Source organism: Caretta caretta, chromosome 10 (assembly GCF_965140235.1).
Source record: "Caretta caretta isolate rCarCar2 chromosome 10, rCarCar1.hap1, whole genome shotgun sequence".
In the NCBI taxonomy this organism is placed as follows: domain Eukaryota; kingdom Metazoa; phylum Chordata; order Testudines; family Cheloniidae; genus Caretta; species Caretta caretta.
The window spans coordinates 78,360,345-78,375,384 of record NC_134215.1 but is presented as its reverse complement, the minus strand read 5'-3'; the positions used below and the strand labels follow the sequence as shown (position 1 = coordinate 78,375,384).

At 44.5% G+C, this 15,040-nt stretch overlaps 1 protein-coding gene across 1 annotated transcript; it reads right to left on the bottom strand.

Annotated features, from left to right (window-relative positions):
• Positions 1-1,710: 1,710 nt before the first annotated feature.
• Positions 1,711-13,436, bottom strand: MTFMT (mitochondrial methionyl-tRNA formyltransferase). Its single transcript, XM_048867008.2, has 9 exons — positions 13,206-13,436; positions 12,338-12,550; positions 11,176-11,298; positions 10,336-10,438; positions 9,374-9,449; positions 8,752-8,843; positions 7,923-8,004; positions 6,173-6,255; positions 1,711-6,007 (listed from the first exon to the last, which is right to left on the bottom strand). The coding sequence occupies exons 1-9, from the start codon at positions 13,358-13,360 to the stop codon at positions 5,774-5,776; spliced, it is 1,161 nt and encodes a 386-aa protein (XP_048722965.1). The 5' UTR covers positions 13,361-13,436; the 3' UTR covers positions 1,711-5,773.
• Between the last annotated feature and the right edge of the window lie 1,604 nt (positions 13,437-15,040).

Below are 15,040 nucleotides of genomic sequence, written 5' to 3'. Positions count from 1 at the left end.
TAGTACGTTGCACTTGTGATTATGGAATTTCATCTGGTTGATTTCAGAACAATTCTCCAATTTCTCAAGGTTGTTCTGAATTCTAATCCTGTCCTCCAAAGTGCTTGCAACCACTACTAGCTTGGTGGCCTCTACAAATCTCATAAGCATACTCTCCACTCCATTTTCCTAGTCATTAATGAAAATATGGAATAAGTACAAGCCCCAGCACTGACCCCTACAGGGCCCCACTAGACTGCCACCCTCCATCCCCAGTTTGACAGCAAACTCTTGATAACTACTCTTTTAAGTATGTTTTTTTAACCAATTGTGCACCCACTTTATAGGAATTTCATCTAGACCACATTTTCCTAGTTTGCTCATGAGAATGTCATGTAGTATTGTCAAAAGCCTTACTAAAAACAAGATACATCGCCTGTATCACTTCCCCACTATTCACTAGGCCAGTAACATTGTCAAAGGAGAAAATTAGGTTAGGTTGGCATGATGCATCCTTGACAAATCCATGCTGGCTATTCCTTATAACCCTATTATCCTCCAAGTGCCTACAAACCGATTGTTTAATAATTTGCTCTGGTATGTACCCAGGTTTTGAAGTTAGGCTGGCTGGTCTATAATTCCCCAGGTCGTCTTTATTCTCCATTTTTAAAGATAGATATTATGTTTGCCCTTCTCCAGGCCTCTGGGACCTCACCTGTCCTCCATGAGTTCTTGAACATAATTGCTAAGGGTCCTAAGATTCCTTCAGCTAGCTCTTTAAGTGCCCTAGATGAATTTCATCAAGCACTCCTGACTTGAATACATCTAACTTATCTAAATATTCTTTAACCTGTTCTTTCCCTATTGTGGCTTGTGTTCCTACCCCCTTGTTAATATTGCATTGAGTAGGGGCCACCATTAACCTTTTTAGTGAAGACTGAAGCAAAATAAGTGTTAAACACCTCAGCCTTCTTGATATCATTATTAGCTGTCCTTCCCCTCTACATAGAGGGAATACACTTTCTTTCATCTTTCTCTTGGTCCGAATGTATTAAGACAATAAGAGATTCTTTAAAGTACCTTGCTAGATCTAACTCATTTTGTCCCTATATGCTTGTGCCATTCATTTGTACTCCTCCTTAGCAATCTATCTTGTTTCCACTTTTTGTAGGACTCCTTTTTGATTTTCAGGTCATTAAAGAGCTCCTGATGGGAGTCATAGTGGCTTCTTACTGTTACTTTCTCTCTTTTGTATCTGCAGTGCGCCTTTAATATGGTCTCATTGAGAAACGACCAGCTCTCCTGACCTCCTTTATCCCTTATATTTTGTTCCCATAGGACTCTACTTAGTAGCTAAGTTTGTTAAAGGCTGGGTTTTTTTGTCAAGCCAAATAATTTTGCCTCAGTTTGACAATGAACTCCATTGTCCTGAGCTACCACAGTATTTTATAGGAGTTGTCATTCAGCTGATATCCAGCCTCATTCTTCCCAATAGGCCAGCTCCCCAGCCAGACGTCTCCCATGCCAGTTCAGCCAAGGGGAGGCTGTGATGCATCATGGGAGAAAAGTCTGGCCAGGGACTTTGGCCCATAGGATTATAGGGCTTCCAGTAGGCACCACACTTGAAGGGGACATACATTAACGCCAAACTGACCCCAAAATGACAGGTTTCAGAGTAGCAGCCGTGTTAGTCTGTATTCGCAACAAGAAAAGGAGTACTTGTGGCACCTCAGAGACTAACCAATTTATTTGAGCATGAGCTTTCGTGAGCTACAGCTCACTTCATCGGATGCATAAAGTACAGTGAGGAGATTTTATATATACACACAGACCATGAAAAAAATATACATTGTAAGGAGAGTGATCACTTAAGATGAGCTATTACCAGCAGGAGAGTGGGGTGGGGGGAGAGAAAACCTTTTGAAGTGATATTCAAGGTGGGCCATTTCCAGCACATTTCCAGGAGTTAACAAGAACGTCTGAAGAAGGGGGGAGGGCAGGAGGGGAGGGGAAGGGAAGGGAGGGAGGAGATAAACAAGAGGAAATAGTTTCACTTAGTATAATGACTCAACCACTCCCAGTCTCTATTCAAGCCTAAGTTAATTGTATCCAATTTGCAAATTAATTCCAATTTAGTAGACTCTCGTTGGAGTCTGTTTTCAAAGTTTTTTTTGTTGAAGGATACTCACTTTGAGATCAGAAATCGAGTAACCAGAGAGACTGAAGTGTTCTCCGACTGGTTTATGATGTTATAATTCTTGACATCTGATTTGTGTCCATTTATTCTTTTACGTAGAGACTGTCCAGTTTGCCCAATGTACATGGCAGGGGGGCATTGCTGGCACATGATGGCATATATCACATTGGTAGATGTGCAGGTGAACGAGCCTTTGAAAAACCAAAATGGTTTCATTTTGGGTCGAGACACAAGACAAAGTATGCTGATTTTCTCTAATAGAGAAATCGGAGTTTTCCCAGGAAAAAAAATTTTCATTTGGTGGAAAACACATTTCCCACAGAAAAAAACATTGATGGAAAATTTCCAACCGGCTCTCGCTGGGAAGAAGGCTTATGGAAAACAATGGAGGAAAAAACTGAAATAACAATTAAAGTTGTACATAAAACCTAGTCTGAGACCCATCTTGCTTTCAGAGATGCAAGAAAGATAAATGACATTAACAAGCTAATCTCCTTGTCCTTGGTGGAAAAGTTGAGCTAGAAAAAATTAGAAGAGTCAAATATCGGACCACTAGCTGAAAAGCGGGCAGAAGGCATTAGTTTGAGCATCTGTCTCAGTTTCTAAACACAGGCTCAGTTTAATATTTGTAACTCATAAAAGCGTAATAAGTTACAGCCCTATTTATGTGCAGTTATTTCAAAGTGACAAATTCTCAACACGATCCAGTCTTTTACCATGATACTGCGTCCAGGTTTACATTAGGAGTCAGAGGCCTAAACATCTTGGAAGAGTCTATGTTTTGGGAAACCTGTTACAGATTCATGGATAGACTGAGGGCAGTAAGAAAAATATTGTGACGTGTATTCCATTAAAACGTTTTCCTCCATGTTATATAATGTAAGGCATTTTTAATGGATTTTTCCTCTCTTGCCCAATGCATCTCAGCTATTTCTAGGATGCCTGCCACCTTGGTGTCTACACATTTAGAATAACTTTATGGTCTGTGTTTCTCTTCCAGCTTTAGTCACATCCTTCTTTACATCTGAAAGGATGTACACACACTGCCATTGAAAGATTGAGGTGGCCAACAAGGCAACCCTAGATAGACCAGGAGGGAGAGGTTAAAGCAGGAAGTCTGGGCATATCCAGAACTTGAAGCATATCCACCAACATGAGAAACGTTACTTAGTGACTGTGAGAACTTGAGCCATTTACTTCTATAGAACTTACACAACTTTTTGTAAAGTATACAGCCCTTAGGATTTCATTGATAACTTTGCAAATATGAACTGAATGGAAACTGATGCAGTGTGTTTTCCTGAGTTTGCAAACAGCTCCAGTAGCTCTATTGATTCTCCAGCTTCTCCCAAGCAGCCAAAAAGCGAAATTAGCAATACTCCAAAGTTTCACTGCTGCTATTCAGGACCTCATAGGCAATAGTAATGCAATCCAGAATCAAGTCAATGTCACACTGCTTGAGAAAGCTACAGGTAGGAGCAGACATGAGTACTAGGGTTATTCCCAGAGAAGCTCTTTCTCTCTCCCCCCCTCACTCCATCATCCCCCCACCAACCCAAATATTTTTCTTCCATCTTACCTCAGCAGGCAGGAGACTGGGAAGGGTAGAGTAGCAAAGACCAGCCCCCTTCACAGCAGCCCATACGTTCTGCAAGAGGGCAATACATAGCAGCTAGAAGGTTCTGAAGGGGAAAGGAGGAACAGAATGCATCTTCCCCCTTCCAGCAGCTAGAGGGTGGTGGAACTTCCAAGTTCTGTTGTACACCTACAAGCCAGAGGTTGCTACAATACATGGAAACCCCCAAGCAGCTTCAAGGATAGAAAGTTGCTAAAAAACCCAGCACTATCGGCAATCCCCACAACTGAGGATGGCAGGCTTCTAAGAAGTTGCCCCTAGAATTCATAGAATCATAGAATCTAAGGGTTGGAAGGGACCCCAGAAGGTCATCTAGTCCAACCCCCTGCTCGAAGCAGGACCAATTCCCAGTTAAATCAAATCCCAGTTAAATTCTCTGGTACCTCCTGTTTTTCATCTATACTTCCAACTGGTAGGCTCTAATAAATTGTTTGATACAATTTTCAAGTCCTGTTTATAAATGCCAGAGGTTCGTCCCATTGTTTTTCTAAACTTTAGTTATTTCCAGAGTTGGATGACTATAAACCGCTGAAGATAACTGTCCAAAATCTATGTAAATGACAACTTAAGCCTAGTGGCAAAGGTTAGTTTACAAGCATAACAAAAGTGTTACCATAATACAAATCATAGTTCTATTAAATAATCTTAAATGTAAATATAAAGTCATTTTATGGGGGGGAAATTTCTACTTAGATACTTTAAAAGCACAATTTAATAAGAGTCTTGCAATTTTAATCTTGACTATGTAAGCACAGTGCAACTCTGAAAGACGAAAGCACAAAGCATGCAAGGGCTGGTGTTTGCTGGTTACTGTTCTGTAGCCAATACTGGCCAGTCCTGTCTCCTCTTTGGGAAAACAGGGCTTCTTGACCCTTTTTTCTTTAAAAATTGACACTCATCGGTAGAAAAAAGTTTTTCTTTAAAAGAAAGTACTAAACTTCTGGCTGTTTCCTCTAATGTCAAGCACTAAAGTGGGTTTTTGAAAGATCTGTGTGATAAGCCTGGATGACAGAAAAGCATTCCAGACTGCTGTCATTAATCAACAGATATCCCTGCATCCAGATGAAGCAATAAAGCCTTCTACATTTTCCCAAAACATTATCAGAACAAAATACTGTTTCCTGTATTCTACAAACGTCAAAATGTTTGAATGACCATAAACAAACAGTTAATTCAATGTACGTGTTCAGTGCCAAAATTGTACTAGCTTTTCTTCCATTAGACACACAACTTCTCTGGATGGCCGTCATCCAACCAAACACTAGTCAAATGGTGTGTACTCTAAGAGAACAATTCTAATTCCAGTGGGTATTGATTTAGAGGCTAAATTTCTGCTTTGTGTTCTCTAGTTTATTTTAGATAAAAGCATGCAAAATTACCAATATAATCCTCCTGGACAATTCCCACTTGTGGACTTCACTTGAAAATGTTCCACTAACTAAAAGTTACAAATCTGAGCCTGAAATACTACACAATTACCATATGCCTTTGTACAAATAAATATCTGGATCCAGTAGGATTTTGGCAGATATTACTTACCAAAATAGGTTTTGTTTCACACAAACAGGACCTTGCAGGTAAAAAAGTGTTTCTCATTAATTTCCTATGCCATTTAAGGACAAACTACTTTAAGTTTGTCAGATAAGCATAATTAAACAGAACTATATTGATCTACCCTCTGACAAAGCCACGTTGGAAAAAAAAATCAAGCTTTTAAATTATTTTTTACACAAAATTTAAATTGTCTAACAACAGAAACAGGGTTATTCATTGTCTTAGTTAGGCATTCACTAACGTGTGCTCTTCTCTTAAAGGAATAAAACATAGTGCTTCATAAAAGAGTAATGAAGAAATCTTCTTGGCTGATGATACCAATATCACACACTTTGCAGTTGAAGCGCCCTTAAAGAAATTCCTGCTTCATTTATTGTAATGGACGATGAAATACTTAATGTTTCTATTCATTTACAGCCATCCTGTTTGACAAATTTCGTGCACTTTGTTTTATATTGTGCACCACCATTTCCTTTTCTTTCAGTCTTCTTCACTGTGGTAAGTTTGAGAGTATGAAATCTGCAGTCCCTATAAAGATTTTTTGAATTCTGCTGGAACCAGGGATGTAAGTACCCATTATAGAAGTCAGCAGCTGTAAGCTTCTTCTTTAAAATGACAGTTTTGACTCCGACCCAGCCTTCCTAGAAAGGAAGATAAAAGATGCACACACTAAGGACTCTATCTACTAGCTAAGTTTGTTAAAGTCTGATCATTCTTATGTTAGGGTGCAGATTATTAAAAACAGAGGTAGCAGTCTAAAAATCATCTTCAGAACCCTGAATAGAAAGTAAAGGCAGAAAACATACCTTGCAACGTACCACCAATGTCTGTGACGATTTATGGTATAATACTGATCCTGGAACAATTCCATGCTCATTTAATAGTTGATCTGCAAACAAATAGGAACTTCTTGCATTTTCACGCTACTGAATAAGAGTAAAAAACATGAAACTTATTTTTATGCCTGTCTCTGAAACTAGACAGTTATGTAAAAAAGTTATGACAGTTACCGGTTTGCACAAAAAACCTCATTGTTCTTTATGATATATAGCAGAGAGGAGCAAGTCAGAGTAAGGGGTGAAAGTGTCCCATAAGTAACAGAAAATATCTAACATGGTCCCCAACTTTTCCAAAAGTATGCATAAGCTCCCTTGTAGTAATAACGGCATGTTTGCTCTCTAGGGGACTTAGTGAAGCCACACTCTGCAGTACACTGCTTTCTAATAGGTCCCCAAACAAAACAGTCACTGCAGTAGAGTAGATACTAGAGGTACCATTAACTTCTTCTGGATGTTACCCATCTCCCCTGAGAGAGGATTTCAGGAAACACAAAAGAGAGGCTGGCCTTCCCTATGGATGACCCAGGCTCAACAGGTCTACGCCTATAACTATTAATTTTACCAGACACAGAAAATAATAGAATCATAGAAATGGAAGGCTGGAAGGGCCCTCAAGAGGTCATCTAGTCTAGCCACCTATGCAGAGGCAGGGCTAGGTAAACCTAGACCATCACCGACAGGTGTTGGTCCAATCTGTTTTTAAAGACCTCCAACAATGGGGATTCCAAAGCCTCCCTTGGAACCCTATTCCAGAACTCAATTACACTTATAGTTAGAAAGTTTTTCCTACTACCTAACCTAAGTCTCTCTTCCTGCAGATTAAGCCCATTACATCCTGTCCTACCTTCAGTAGAGATGAACAACTGATCATCATCCTCTTTATAACAGCCCTTAATGTATTTGAGACAGTTATCCAGTCCCCCCACTCAGCTTTTTTTTTTTTTTTAACAAGACTAAGCATATTCAGACTTAAACTTTCCTCATAGGTCAGGTTTTCTAAACATTTTATCATTTCTGTTGCTCTCCTCTGGACTCTCTCTCCAATTTATCTACATCTTTCCTAAAAAGTGTGGCACCCAGAATTGGGAACAGAACTCCAGCTGAGTCCTTACCATTGCCAAGTAGAGTGGGACAATTAACTCCTGTCTCTTAAATACGACAGTCCTGTTAATACACCTCAGAACGACAATAGCCTTTTTTTGTAACTGCATCATATTGACTCATATTCAGGTTGTGATCCACTATAACCCCCAAGTCCTTTGGCTAGGCAATAGTACTGCTAACAGTTATTCCCCATTTTGGATTTATGCATTTGGCTTCTCCTTCCTAAAGGTAGTACACTGCATTTGTCTTTACTGAATTTCATCTTGTTGATTTCAGACCAACTCTCCAATTTGTCAAGATCATTTTCCATTCTAATCCTGAAGTGTTTGCAACCCCTCTCCCCCCCCCCGGTGTCATCTGCAAATCTTATAAGCACATTCTTCACAGCATTATCCAAGTCATTAATAAAAATACATTGAGAGCAATTTATAAGTTTCTATGCATTTAGATGAGAATATTTAGTCTTGTTTAATTCCACTAGACTCCTAGTTAAAAACTTGCATCATGTAACTGTCGCCTAGCATAGCTTCATGTTCACTTCCAATTAAATTAAATCACTTTCAGGGTCTGTAAAATCATGTAGCAGAAAATGTTAACAGATTATAATAAATACCAGCAAAGCTACGGATGTTATGCACTTCCACAAAATCCAGAAGTTTAACAGTATTTCCCATCCACAATGTCTGCAATGGAAGCTGGAAATACATAAGGAGATATGACAAACTGAGAACGTTTCTACAAGAGTCTCCGTCAATTACTTTGTTTTTTCATGTGAAAAGTGTGGTAAACAGCTCTAAGGCAAAGGTTTAGGGACTATTCCTGGTTGGGTGGACTGTCTACAGGTCATCATGCATATAAGCATCTGATCTTTTTTGTTCTTCTCCTATTCCTTCCTCTCAAACTTCTTTACAACCATATTAAGCTACATATTAAAAAAAAATTACTCTAGCATTAACAGTGCATGATAAATACCTAAATACACTTGGATGGAGAACTCAAGAACTCCTATACCTGTGAAATTTTAACGCTTCACAAACAAGAAATGTGTGTACACAAACCTGGTATGTTTGTAGTTAATATCTGAAGGATACATTTGCATCCTTTAAAACAGTTAACCATAACTTTACTCAGTACTTCACAAATATAGCATCATTCCTCTGAATGAATGCACTCTCTGAAGTACCACACATATCCCCATTTTACTGACAGGGAAATTGAAGCAGAGAAGTTAAATAACTTGGCAAGGTCACAGTAAGTTAACAGAGCCAGCATTAGAACTCAGGAGATGTTCTTGGATCCATGTCCTATCCTCATGCAACGTGACTGCTTTGCCTCTCTAAAAAGAGCCAATCCACCATTTAAAAGGCTAAAGCATCAACTCCCAATTAGGGTAAGATTTATCTTATAGGAAAGCTTCTAAAAAATTATTTGTTTTGTCTTACTATAGCTCCTATGGCACGTTGTAGTCGTAATATCTGCTCAGGAGTTTGTTCTTCCCATTTTATACAACTCATAGCAACAGTGACTTTAGGAGCTAGAAAAAAGCAAAGCAAAAAAAAGAGACTTTATATTTTTGCTTTGTGTTTATTTACAACTGAATAAGTGTAATTTGTAAAGCCATTAAAAGCATTTAAGTCTGTCTTCTTGTTGCACCACCAGCACTAGAAGATCACACAAGTTAACACCACCTATGCTCAAGCCGAAGAGTTAATTTTCTGGTAACGCAGACAGGAACAGCATGAAACCGATTAGAATCTTGAGATGTAGTCTTTACTTTAGTGGTTGCAGGGGCTTTCAGAAAATTGTTACTCCTGGAATCTAAGGAAAGATTCTGCAGTGTTCTACCCCCAGCCTCCCCCATGATGTTAATCCTTTAACACAGAAGTCATTGGAAGTTTTCTGTTGATTTCAAGAGATACAGACACAGCCCTAAATAAGAACCAACACATACAAGAGTGCCCAAAAAACACAATGTAGGATCACAGGAACTGAATTCTATACCCAGGTAATATTGAAAAAAAAAAAAGAAAAACATACAATTTGCATTAAATACTCAGTACCTACCAAATGTTACTCCTTCATTTGGTTGCTCCCTTTTGTTTTTTAAACTTTCAGGTAAGTTTTTCAAAACTGAAATGAGCTGCAAAACAAAAAAAAGGCTTTGTACAGAACAAATTTAAATAGCACATGAGCATTATATTAGATATACTGCCAGTAGCATTCCTCCAAGACTTTTAAAGCCTCAAACATTTTGATCAGTCCAACTTTCTAAAAGCTCAAAAGAAACTCATTTCACTGAACTAAGAACACACTTAACTGTGCTATAAACTAATTTTTTCCAATTAAAATTGAAAATTCCTCAACCTTATGCTGGCAGCTAGCCTGCTAGTGTCACTGGGTGTAAAATCAAGTGAAAAATCTGCCACTGATTTCAATGGAAGCAGTGTCAGCCTGAGTATTCATACAGTGTGTTTAAAAAGTTGTTCTTTGGACATAGGCGCTGACTCCATGGGTGCTCCAGAGCTGGAGCACCCACAGAAAAAAAATAGTGGGTGCTCAATACCCACCAGCCACCCCTGAACAGCTGTTTAGCAGTGGGTAGGCGGCACAGTGAGGATGGGGCCTTGGGGGACGGGTGGAGTGGGAGCAGGGCCTCTTGGTGGAATGGGTGTGGATCACCCAATCCCGAAAAATAAAAGACAGTGCCTGTGTTCTGGACAGTTAAACCAGAACTAATGTCCACTGGAACCAGTTAACAGACTGGGACACCAATACTGCCAATGCATCTTTTCAGCAACGCAGGATGCTCAGAACTGCCAAATTTCAGACCACCTATATCTATTTTCCTGTCAAAGCTTGCAGTTAAATCATGGTAGCATTAAAAGCAGTTAGGTTTGTGTATTGAGGGAATGTACGCCTTTGTTTTCTAATGCATTTACAAATAGCTCATAACAAGGAATGCTTCTCAGAATGGAAACTGAGGACAATGCAATGAATAAAGTGGACAGTTACTTGCGTAGGTTTACCATGTTTGCACCCAACTTTGATAATATTGCTTCTAGTTCTTTTGCTGTGCACTGAGAAGGAACAGCAAACTTTTCCTGCTTAATAATTGGACCTACATCAAACCTAAAAACAAAAAACATATGCGTTAGCTTCTTCCTCTAGTGGACTATCACTTCATTCACACTAGCTCTCGTGTACAATTTTGGTCTGAATATTGGACTTACAATTCCAAGTGCTTCACCTCAAAAGAAAAATGGCCTGAAATATTCAAGGTGAATTTCATACATTGTTGAGATATGTTATCCAACAGAAGTAGGACAGGAAGAATATTCCTCTAGTATAGCTAAAAAACAGACAGGTCCACAGTAAAGGGGCATAGCATGAACCTTTTAATGTACTCGGTACACTATGCCATTTCATTTTATGTTCAGTTTCAGAAATGAACAAGTTTGTAGAACCTGTGAGTACACCATATAGCATCTAGAAAAGCAGATCAGAGGAGAGAGGTAATTTACCAGTTTCACTGCACAGTTGAGTTGAGATCGGTAGTCCTGCAGATCTCGTGCTATTTTTGACTTGTACAGCACAAAGTGCTTAACAGACAGCTGTGATAAATCAATTTGTCCACTCACAAGCTATATACATGACGAGTCACAGCAGTTCAGGTAAAACTTCTGAACTGTTTGAAAGTACTTAATATGAAACCATCTGTATGGGTGCATAGATGCATTTTAATTAAATGAAATTAACGTCAATACTATTTAACTTAAAAAGAATGAATATTCAACACAGTATTAACTTAATATTTGTTAAAGGCAGACATTGCAGTGATTGAATCATTTTTAAAATGTTTGCTGTACCTTTTAGGCTTAATTTGCATAATTGTCACCCCAGTTACTGTATCACCATGAAGCACTGCGTGGACTATCGGTGCAGGGCCACGCCACCTTGGGAGATAGCTGGGATGGACATTCAAGACGCCACTGAATCAGAATATTTTAAAATTAGAATAGGACCAGTAATTCTGTAACACATAAACGGGTATTAACCATTTATTATACTGAACTTCCCTCTTATAAAAACAGGTTTTAGCTCTTCAGATGTATTGAAAATTCAATCAGTTTCACGAAGTCATATTTAAAATGCCAATCCTAAGAGCAAAGCAGCCATTTTAGAGTCATATTTACACAATACAGCTTTAATGTCTGGCAACAAATGAACACAGGAATGGGAACAGAAGTAGTAAGGGGAACATACCACATATTTACAAGGACCTCTAACTTTTTTTAAGTCATTTCCGTATGTCAACGTTTTTGTTTTTGAATCTACTATTGTTACAAGCAGCACCCAAGCTAACTGGAACAGATTCAAGAACATAAATTTCGCTATTTTGTTCATTTTATTAACTTTGCACATTTGATAGCCTTTCTGCATAATTAGTTTTCACAGTTTGCAGAGCTTGTGATGTTCAAAGCCATAAAAATCTGCTGCAGAACTCAGCAACAAGCTTAACATTGCAATGACTCAACTTTTTTTGACAGGTTTCAGAGGAACAGCCGTGTTAGTCTGTATTCGCAAAAAGAAAAGGAGTACTTGTGGCACCTTAGAGACTAACCAATTTATCTGAGCATGAGCTTTCGTGAGCTACAGCTCACTTCATCAGATGCGTACCGTGGAAACTGCAGCAGACTTTATATATACACAGGTATTGTTTCATATTCTCTGTGTATATATAAAGTCTGCTGCAGTTTCCACGGTACGCATCTGATGAAGTGAGCTGTAGCTCACGAAAGCTCATGCTCAAATAAATTGGTTAGTCTCTAAGGTGCCACAAGTACTCCTTAACTTTTTTTGAAAAATGACTGATTTTTGAGTTGATGCTGTCCCTTTAAAGGGATTCTTCAGAATGCAAAAGACCCAAAGCTCAGATGGTCTTTTCACATGCTACTGTAACCAAAGGCTAGATGACAAGAAACATATCATACCCGAAAACATGCTGCTGCTCCATCATGTCTGACTTACTATGGAAACTGAAGAATGAGGTCCTCACTCAGAAGACGCCCAAACGATGCCACCACCCCGACATCAAACTGGCCATTGGGTCCTGTATCCGGCCATTCGTGGGTTGGGAGTTGAAACTGTTTGGTGCAGTTTTTCACAGGAAGACCCCTCGGCAAAGGGGATGGCAGAGTCACCACCTCCAGCCTGTCTATGAGCGGCTCCTCCCTGGGCTCCCTGTGGCAGAACGACAAGGCGGCATATGCCAGTGAGTGACCAGCACAGCTAGGAAGGGAAGGCAAAGCCTCTCTATGAACAACAGGTAGAGAAACAGCTGCTCCTTTCTTTCTGCTCCCCCAACCTACCCCACCTCGCCCCTGGTCCCGTCTCACCCTCCTGCTTGTCTCCACTTCCCTCCCTCACAGTCTCCCACCGCTTCACAACCTCCCCTCTCAACCCCGTTACCGCCCCAGCCCACTGCCCAACTCTTCCATGGTCCCCACTCACCACCCTCCCCATGATCCTCCCTCCTCAGTCCCTCCCTTCCCACCCTCCCATGCCAGCCCCCCACCCATCCACCCCCCTTCTCCCCATCCTCCCCTCCCCCGGTCCCTGCTCACCCTCCCCTTAGTCCCCCACCTCCCTTCCTCCCACCCCCACGGTCTCCCCCCAACCCTTCCATGGTCTCCACTCACCCCCCTCCCCATGATCCTCCCTCCTCGGTCCCTCCCTCGCCAGCCCCCCCACCCATCCACCCCCCCTTCTCCCCATCCTCCCCTCCCCTGGTCCCCCACCTCCCTTCCTCCCACCCCCACGGTCTCCCCCCAACCCTTCCATGGTCCCCACTCACCCCCCTCCCCATGGTCCTCCCTCCTCGGTCCCCCCCCGGCACCTGGCGGCCTCCAGCGCCCTCAGGGACTCGGCGGCGAAGTCGTCGGTGCCGAAGAACAGCACCCGCCACGGTGGCTTTGCCCGGGGGACCCCGAGCTCGGCCAGCCCGCGGGCGGCGGCTCCCTCCCGCCAAGCCCGCAACAGCCGTCCCCTCATGCTGCCCGAGCGCGAGCCGCGGAGCCCCAAAGCTCAACCGCTCCCGCTTCCGGCGTCGGGTCTCAGAGTGACGCAAACACGCCACGCACACCGCCTGAGCACGGCCTAGCGCGATGACGTCATGGCTCGCGGGGACTCGACGATGGGAGGGGCCAGAGGAGGGGGCGGGGCCTGGGGGCGGGGCGGGGCTACGAGGACTGGACAGGGCCGCAGAAGCTTGAGACCCCCGGCTGGAGCCTCCTTTCTCCGGAGCCCCCTCCCACACCCTGAACCCCTCATTTCTGGCCTCACCCCGGAGCCCGCACCCCCAGCCAGAGCCCTCACCCCCTCCCGCACCCCCACCCCCTGCCCTGCCCGGAGCCCCCTCCCACGCCTGAACCCCTCATTTCTAGCCTCACCCCGGAGCCCGCACCCCCAGCCAGAGCCCTCACCCCCTCCCGCACCCCCACCCCCTGCCCTGCCCGGAGCCCCCTCCCACGCCTGAACCCCTCATTTCTGGCCTCACCCCGGAGCCTGCACCCCCAGCCAGAGCCCTCACCCCCTCCCGCACCCAAACCCCCTGCCCTGCGCCCCCTCCCACACCCTGAACCCCTCATTTCTAGCCTCACCCCGGAGCCCGCACCCCCAGCCAGAGCCCTCACCCCCTCCCGCACCCCCACCCCCTGCCCTGCCCGGAGCCCCCTCCCACGCCTGAACCCCTCATTTCTAGCCTCACCCCGGAGCCCGCACCCCCAGCCAGAGCCCTCACCCCCTCCCGCACCCCCACCCCCTGCCCTGCCCGGAGCCCCCTCCCACGCCTGAACCCCTCATTTCTGGCCTCACCCCGGAGCCTGCACCCCCAGCCAGAGCCCTCACCCCCTCCCGCACCCAAACCCCCTGCCCTGCGCCCCCTCCCACACCCTGAACCCCTCATTTCTAGCCTCACCCCGGAGCCCGCACCCCCAGCCAGAGCCCTCACCCCCTCCCGCACCCCCACCCCCTGCCCTGCCCGGAGCCCCCTCCCACGACTGAACCCCTCATTTCTAGCCTCACCCCGGAGCCCGCACCCCCAGCCAGAGCCCTCACCCCCTCCCGCACCCCCACCCCCTGCCCTGCCCGGAGCCCCCTCCCACGCCTGAACCCCTCATTTCTGGCCTCACCCCGGAGCCTGCACCCCCAGCCAGAGCCCTCACCCCCTCCCGCACCCAAACCCCCTGCCCTGCGCCCCCTCCCACACCCTGAACCCCTCATTTCTAGCCTCACCCCGGAGCCCGCACCCCCAGCCAGAGCCCTCACCCCCTCCCGCACCCCAACCCCCTGCCCTGCCCGGTGCCCCCTCCCGCATCCTGAACCCCTCATTTCTGTCCTCACCCCTGAGCCCGCACCCCCAGCCAGAGCCCTCACCCCCTCCCGCACCCCAACCACCTGCCCTGCCCGGTGCCCCCTCCCGCACCCTGAACCCCTCATTACTGGCCTCACCCCGGAGCCCGCACCCCCAGCCAGAGCCCTCACCCCCTCCCGCACCCGCACCCCCACCCCCTGCCCGGTGCCCCCTCCCGCGCCTGAACCCCTCATTACTGGCCTCACCCCGGAGCCCGCACCCCCAGCCAGAGCCCTCACCCCCTCCCGCACCCCACCCCCTGCCCTGCCCGGAGCCCCCTCCCGCGCCTGATCCCCTCATTACTGGCCTCACCCCGGAGC